This window comes from Rhinoraja longicauda, chromosome 2 (genome assembly GCF_053455715.1).
Source record: "Rhinoraja longicauda isolate Sanriku21f chromosome 2, sRhiLon1.1, whole genome shotgun sequence".
Taxonomy (NCBI): domain Eukaryota; kingdom Metazoa; phylum Chordata; class Chondrichthyes; order Rajiformes; family Arhynchobatidae; genus Rhinoraja; species Rhinoraja longicauda.
The window spans coordinates 30,230,151-30,238,493 of NC_135954.1; the positions used below are offsets into that span (position 1 = coordinate 30,230,151).

Genomic DNA, 8,343 nt, shown 5'->3' on the forward strand with positions numbered 1-8,343 from the left:
TAAAATGCAAGTAATGACAGTAATTGTTCCGTAATTTTATGAATTATAAGTGGAAATTGTTAAATACGTCTACGTTCTCATTTTCATTTTAGCCTTTACAATAATTCCCTGAATGCCTTGCGTGCCCCACATGGACGGCCATTACATGTTGTGCCCTCATGGTCATAATCCAGTTTTGTCCATTACATCGGCCAGCATGTATTTTAGAGCGATTTGATGACCAGTCCCTTGTAGAATCCGTCAATAGATTAAATAATAGGGAAAATCATTTGCTCATAGAATTGTGCATAAATGTTAGCATTTTTGTTGTCTTGTGTAGCATGTTGTGCAAATCGTAATCCAGAATCTCTTTAATACCAATCAATATATCAAAATGGTGATGAAGACTGTGTTGCAAAGATGACCTGCACTTGAGCGAAGCACAACTATTATGAATAAGTCGTTTTTGACACATTTTATGATGCTGTGAGCCTCAGAATTCATACAGACCCAAACCGTTTAAGCTGAAGGCTAATAAAGAAGCATTAAAGATCTGCTTGTCGTCAGCAATAACTGCAATGATGCGTTGTCTGGTGCATTGACCATTAAATGAAGTTTGATTGTAGAAATAACTAGCGCCCTTTCATCGCTTCAGTAACCCATCGCCCCTTTCTGCTGTTTAGTACTGTTGCGCCGCGAATAACGCTCCTGCTCCGTCCATTCTGCGCTGGGTGGCACTAATTTTCAGGCTCTCCCGGATTGCTTAAAAGTTCAGCCTAGACCTTTTCTGCCACACTACAGCCCACTGTGTTTGATGTTGCACTTTGAGAATCGTGCTTGGCAATCGTGCACAAAGCTTCATATATACCTAGTCAGAGCACCCAACTGCCGTGCAAGGTTTTTTTATTTGCACGCTGCAGCCAGCAAACGAGTTCCTTTATTCTCAACTGCCTGGACAGAAGACCTTCAAGAAGCTTAAATTATTAAGATATTCAATCTTTGTGCCACGTTGCCTTTTCTCCGGTGCAGTAAAATATAAAGTTTAATATTGTTGCCGACGTCGTCAACGCAGTTTTCAGATACCTGCTTCTCCGGCAGCGAGGTGGCCATTGTGAAAACGGATTTGTGTGAAAAGCACACAATACGTTGCCTTATCCCAACCAGCAGCAGAAAGAAACTTGTTCATTTTACTTTAATTTACTATGTGCGTGTACATATATAAAATGGTATACTATTATGATGTCCATGTTTAAAGATCTTTATAGATGTTATGTATATCTGCTACAAGAACTGCGAGGAAGTTCACGAGTCTGATTATTTGAAGGACTGTTGCTATACCATATTTATCACACGAAAATCTTTGTGTGTGTGTGTGGGGGGGGGGGGGGGATAGAAGGAATTGCACGTAGCATTTAAATTGTCTCTATTAAGGATCATTTTCCTCCTTCGGAAACGTAGCAGGATTTTAAAATGATTTTTAATGAGTATGCATAATTTCTGTAATTAATCTTGATTATTGAAGTTAGAAAGTTTCAGATAATACGAGTTCTCTCTTAATGAACAGAAAACTGAATGGACATAGTCTGTACGATTTGAAGAATGAAGGGGTGGGGGAAGCTTGGCATTTAGCTAGTTGTAGACATCCACCAAACGTCACTGTGGTGCGGTTTGCTCCGGCAAGGTTGCGAATTCATTGGGTAGATAGCAGTTAAACAAGAAAATGACATGGGCATGGCGACATACTGTTATTATTATGTTCATTTTGAAGATATTCCACGATTTATCCGCATCGAATTGTTAAACACGTGTTGATAAGTCAATAAAACAATGTACAAAAATAAAATTCTATTTGTCTTCCTGTGAGCGCTCAACCTTTCGAGCAAACTGGAGGCAAAATCTGGAAAGGCGATATTTCATTCAAGGATGAAATAAGATTTATATTGCCAACAACAAGATATCATTAGTATCTTATTAAATAAAATTATAACTTCTGACTGAAAAGAAATACGACTGATAGCCTTTGGTAAAACGAGAGACCGCCTTTCTTCAAAAATACATTAAAATGGGTACACAGTCTCCGTCAAATATTTTGCATCTAAGCATAGCCTGACATGCACTGTGCGGAAAGTCGCGATTAAAACTGTTAAGTTTATTTCCCAATGCATTTGTATCAACAACGTCGGAAGGCACAATAAATGAATGTATAACATAACCCAGGTAGCTTGCGGCTGGCTAGAGCGCTCTTTAGGATGATTTTTTTTCGGGAGAGGGGGGAATATATTAAAGATTTGCATACTAACTGTATTTACTTCAGCGAGAGGGTGGGAGTATAAGGATATGCTAATTAGTGGGGGATTTTTGGAAGGGGGTGGAATATCATTTTTTATTGCATCACCTGTCAGTGGCATCCAATCAGAACTGGCTTTAGGGGAATTAATTGATGAAGGTGTCTCCCGACGAGCTCACTTCACTCTGTCATCTTATTTGTGGGAGAAGCAGCGGCGGGAATAGCAGCTGCATTTCTCTCTCTCTCTCTCTCTCTCTCTCTCTCTCTCTCTCTCTCTCTCTCTCTCTCTCTCTCCTCCTCCTCCTCTCTCTCTCTCTCTCTCTCTCTATCTATCTATCTCGCTCGCTCGCTCTCTCTCTCTGTCTCCATTCTCTCGCATACAGTAGAGTATATTCATGAGTATTTGGAATAATTAAAAGATTGCAGGTATAGCAATACGCATAACGTGGAAATGTACGCTACAAATAAATAACGTGATGCTGCTTTTTAATTTATATGTATTACAATACCATATGTTATGTATTAAATATAATCCCAAAGTTTTTTTAAAAATATAAAATGTCAGCTGTATCAGAAAGAATAATCATATGTGTTTTCAAACAGGATGCCGTGAGGAATGTCGAATTGCGCAGTCGATGTTTTTTTTCAGCGAATGTGGGACAGAATTTAGGTGTCGATATGGGAGACTTGGAATCGGGTTATGAAGAGGTGGATGGTGTGAGACTTGGTTACCTTATAATTAAGGGGAAACAAATGTTTGCGCTCTCCCAAGTATTCACTAATCTGCTGAAAAATATACCCAGGACAACCGTGCACAAAAGGATGGACCATCTTAACGTGAAGAAACATCACTGCGATTTGGAAGAATTAAGGAAACTCAAGGCAATAAATTCTATTGCTTTTCATGCAGCTAAATGCACTCTAATTTCTCGGGAGGATGTGGAAGCGCTGTACACTTCTTGCAAAACCGAACGAGTTCTTAAGACCAAGAGAAGAAAAATAAACGGAACATTGTTATCAACGGAGCTCAAACAGGAGAAAGCCCCGACCGATCGCTACGCAAGTTTTTTAAAAGAGAACAAAGTTTGGTTGAGTTTGAATGGAAAGCCGCAGCCTTTGGCTGGAATTAGCAGGACTTTGCAAGGAGGCGGCAGCGAGCTGCCGGCCTCCAATCTACCTCAATTCTACAGCAAATTTACCAGCCACAGTTACACGGAAATGGTGCGATCGCATTGCAAAACACCTCAAAACTACGAAACTGCTGAAATATCAAGTAACTGCGTCGCATTTCACACAAATCACTCCTTATTTCGGAGCATGATTTGCCGACATCCCGTATTTTACCAATCCGCCATCGCCTACTACCCTAAGTCTCCAAATGCTACCGGGTTAACGTATTATTTCAGGCGCAAAAGTTCGTGTGAAATCACTCAGAAACATTTGGGAAGTTCAAGCACTGCCAAGCGAGTCTTACTGGCGGCAGCTGCTCCTAAATCTTACAAAACTAAAGGAGGGGATCAATGCTTGAATAAATTTCATCTTGCCAACGGACTGCATTGTAACCAGGGGCCCTTGCAAGAAAGCTGCAGCAGCGACTCCGAGTCCAGTTCCTTCTCTGATCGCGCAGACAACGATTCGGACTTTGGGTCGAGTTTGTCGAGTTCCAGCAACTCGGTTTCTTCGGACGAGGAAGAGGAGGACACTGTGTCCGAATCCTCCGACGTAACCTCGGCCAGTGACGAAGACAGCTCGTCCGAATCAGATTCTAGCTCCGTTTCCAGCCAAGTTTCACTTCAAAGCATTCGGTTCAGGCGCACCAGTTTCTCCAGCATCTGCAGTAAACCTCTCGTCTTAACGCAGCCGAGCTTCCACTACCAGTTCCAAGCCAATAACAATAATGTGGTTTATGAAACAGCCGGTAACGATCTCCTGGAAGGAAGAACTTCTCATTGTAATTTAAAGTCGTCGACTGTTGTAAAGAGAAATGAGCAGAACTGGACTATTAAGTCGCATAACGTGTCCTGCTCAACTGGCTATGGAAGTTGCGGGGGCGAGATAAATAACGATAGGATATCCGAGCTTCCATTCCCACACTCTGAAATTTCACAATATCTAAAGAGGACTGAATCGACAATTAACCGTGCTCCAGAAGGGGGGCCTTTACCTTGCCCAAAGGGAAACACCGAGTTTCCACAACAAAGAACATTAACAGAGTCAAGGAAATGCCTTGGAGCATCTATATCACACTGCGCAGAAGAAAACAATGTGACGATAGTTTCCGAGCCTCCAGACAATGATTCCCCATTAGCAGCAAATGTAGAGAAAGATACGAAAATCAGCAATTTCATCGCACTGTCCTCGGCTTTCCAGAGTTTAAATACGGACAATAGTCAAAGGCCTGCCGTTCACATTCACGGTGACGATGCAGATATGGGGAAGGCGATTATGCACAATATTACAGTAAAACTGGAAGAAAGTAGCTGCGAGGAAGAATACGGATATATGACTCAACACCCCAGAAAGAAACTCAAGTATGCGTGCAATGTATCGCAGCAAGCAGTAACCACTTTAAGTGAAAATAAAATGCGAGATTGTTTTTCAACGAAAGCAAAAGAAAGCTATGTGTGCACTGAAAAAGCTACCAATTCCCAAAACGCATCCAGACGAGGCGAAGACCTTCAAGGCACTTTAAACGTCCCAGTATTAGAAGACTGCGAATTTCGAAATGGTGCAAGGATAAGAAGGAATTACAGAACTTTAGTGCTGGGGAAACAGCATGCTTTGCAAAGCTCGTCAGTCAAAACAATTGTGAAATCAGAGAATCCGCGTCTTACAGGTAAAACAGATGTGCATGAAGGAACAGTAGAAGAATTTGCTGGTACAAATAAACGTAAGCGAGTAGCCAGTGGTGTAGCATCCACGTTGAAAAGGCCATTTAATTTCATGGCCAATTTTCCCTCTCCACCGTCACTAATTATTGGCAACGATGGGGATTTGTGCCCTGCGTATTCACTGAACTCTACCAAGGATCCCGAAGCACCTCAGAAGGCCCATCCTGTGTGGAAATGGCAGATGGGTGGTGCAGCCGTTCCCCTCCCGCCTAGCCATAAATTCAGACGATTTAACTTATGAAAGGGATATTTTGGATAAGAAAACTACCTGTGCAAAATTTATATTAAAAAATACTTTCCTGGTTTCTTTGCCATGAACCACGAGCGGATATTTAATCTCGACGTGCAGCAAAATTTCATATTGGAATAATGTCCTGAAGACCGAAAGCCTTTCGTGTGGATTATTCTTTTGATTTACCAAACACCGCCAGCTACTGACCGAGGCATTCCACAGTACACTTTTTGAACTACTAATGTCACTTTGAGGTTGTTTTACGTTTGTTTTCGAACACTTAAAATAAAATTATTTCAACGTTCAAATTTTAAGTCAGTACCTCCACAGGGTTACTGCCAAATGTACTTCACAAGTCGACATAGTGAAATGTTAGAAAATGAGCCATTAAATGTATGCACTACAGTTTTAAATCGCAAATGACTTCACGTTTTTGCCTGAGTGATTGATTATATTGTATTGGAACCGTGGCAAAGAATGAACGTGTGTTTAACTTTTAAAAAAAGAATGTACCTTCATCCGAGTCAATATGGCGGTCAGTCTATATAAAATAAGCTTTTATCTTGAAAGAGTCCCTATCATTGGTGTTTAGATAGATAAGCGCAAGCAGGTTACTGATTTCTAAGCTTTGTTGTCTTTAGTTCTTAAACGTAAAATAATTGCTTGAAATGTTTATCTCTGGAACCCTGAGAATGGCTACGTCAACCTTAGTTATAGCGCTAACTTTGCACATGATTGTGTACAGGTAACTAAGATAAAACAAAAGAAAATCACTAAAGCAAAGGGTGAATCTAAAACAGAATCAATCAGGTGAGGGGCCTTTACTTTTGGTAACCATGAGTTAGGAGTATTTGATATGAAGGTAATGAATAAATAACACAGACACGTAGCTCATCATGCTTATAGGCCTTACAAAATGGGGAAGAAAATCGGAAAAAATGCTGCAAATGATGCAGATATCAATTGTTCAGACAAGACACCAGAAACAGAGCAAATGACAATCAGTCAACCATACTTACATTTACACCAAAAGATAGAAACTCGAAAATGTAAGATGCATTGCAAAGATTTGGGTGAGACATCTATTTACTGTCTTTGGGGACTTCTTTCAGGAAGTCTAGACAGAGTTTGCACTGTTAATATTACATAATTTAGACTTGCATTGAAAAGTATGACAGACGATATAAATGAGTCTTGATTACATTTGTTTCGTTTTACAAGGATCTAATATGTTATTATTTACACAATCCTTGAAGTGTAATGGGGTAAATTCGCTTGGCATTTTAACTTAGGAATTACAATTGCTTGAATTGGCAAGCAGTATGATAATTAGGTGTTTTGCACATAATGAGGGCGTTTTAGGTCTCTGAAATATGCAGAAAAAGTACGGTTGTTTAAAATGAAGATGTTGTAAACTTTGTAAAAAAAATCTGTATGAAAGGGATATACAAAAGTTAACTATTGAGGAAATGTGTTATGTCCAGGCATCGCATACATATGTGTCCACATCTCTGAAAAGTGATAATGGGAAAATATTCTAGTGTTTGTGTATTTATTTTTTCAAGATGCATAACCAGACTTGGCAATATATGAGCATTTCAAAAAGAGACAACACGTGAATAACAGAAACTTAAAGTAAAAGTTTTTATTTTACTTAAGTTGTCATCTGTGCAGCTACTTTCATTATTCACATTCAAATGTCCACAGAAATGGTACACAAGTAGTCGTCAGAATTTAAGGCATGGAAGTACACTGGGAACTAACTGTGCTGCTAAGCAGTGTCAGTGGATACCACTTTGAATCCCCTATCACCACAAACCAGTCCCTTGTTATATCTCCCAAGGTCACTTGATATTCGAAACAGACAGTGGGTAATTTAGCTTTCAATACTATCGTCTATGCTTCTCACACTCTTTTAATGTACACTCCTTTAAAAAAAATGAATATTTCACTACATTGGGCAAAGCAGAAGCTTATAGCATAACCTTTGTAACACAGGATAATTTCATTCCTAATCCATATACATAGAGAGAAATTTTCAACCAGCAAAAACACATGACACATTGCTTATTTAAGTTAATGTGCTGCTAACTGTGGAGCACTTTGCCATTGCTGACATATGTGACTTATTAGCAGTGTATGTTGCAATGATTTATCCTCAGAGTCTTGGTTTTAAAAAGGTTGTTTTCATTGGTCAAACACTTGATTAAAAAACATTTCAAATGCATTTAAATTAGCCAGGGAAGAACACCCCACAAATATTACTTCCTGTAAAATTACTATATTTTGTCTCATTTGCCATAAGGACACAATAATTATTTACCAGACAACCATAATTTAATGAATGAAGGTGTCTCAACGTTTGTAAATACTAATTTAGTAGGTAAAACAATGTTTTCAATATATTCATAAGCGTGATGTAGTTAAATGCATTTTGATGTTGAAACATAGTAGCACAGTACCAACACTGAACAAACACTGTTGTAACAAGTGATCTTGATTCTACTCTTAAAAACGTAAAAATCTGTTGTTGTTTTCTTCTTTGCCATAAAAGTTTCTTTTCCTATTGTTCTGCTAATTCATTTTGGTCTGTTTTAAACATGTTTCATCTGTTTTAACTTTGAGGTGGCTTGAAACCACTGCAGTCAAGGCTGGTAAATTTTTGCATGAGGTTCTCACAATAGGGGTTTAGTAACTGACAGTTTCAAAACAAGCTGCTTCCCTCCAGATGCTTAGGTTTCTCCTCACACCATCCTTCGTATTTAATTCTCTCCTGCCTATACCTTAGTTTGCAATGTAAAGATTGCAACAGCTGTGTTTGCAAACAAAGGCCATTTTCAGGGTCAGTGCCACTTATTTTATAGTTACTAAAACTATTATGATCTGTGAAACTACAAAACCTATGTTTCATGACAAATAAAATGAATAGGCTACATTGTTTAGTTGGCTTGCTG

General features: G+C 39.2%; 1 protein-coding gene across 1 annotated transcript; it reads left to right on the forward strand.

Annotated features, from left to right (window-relative positions):
• Nucleotides 1–2,380: 2,380 nt before the first annotated feature.
• On the forward strand, nucleotides 2,381–7,968 carry skida1 (SKI/DACH domain containing 1). The gene is made up of 2 exons (XM_078416392.1): nucleotides 2,381–2,692; nucleotides 2,870–7,968. The coding sequence occupies exon 2, from the start codon at nucleotides 2,945–2,947 to the stop codon at nucleotides 5,396–5,398; it is 2,454 nt and encodes an 817-aa protein (XP_078272518.1). The 5' UTR covers nucleotides 2,381–2,692; nucleotides 2,870–2,944; the 3' UTR covers nucleotides 5,399–7,968.
• The last annotated feature ends 375 nt before the right edge of the window (nucleotides 7,969–8,343 follow it).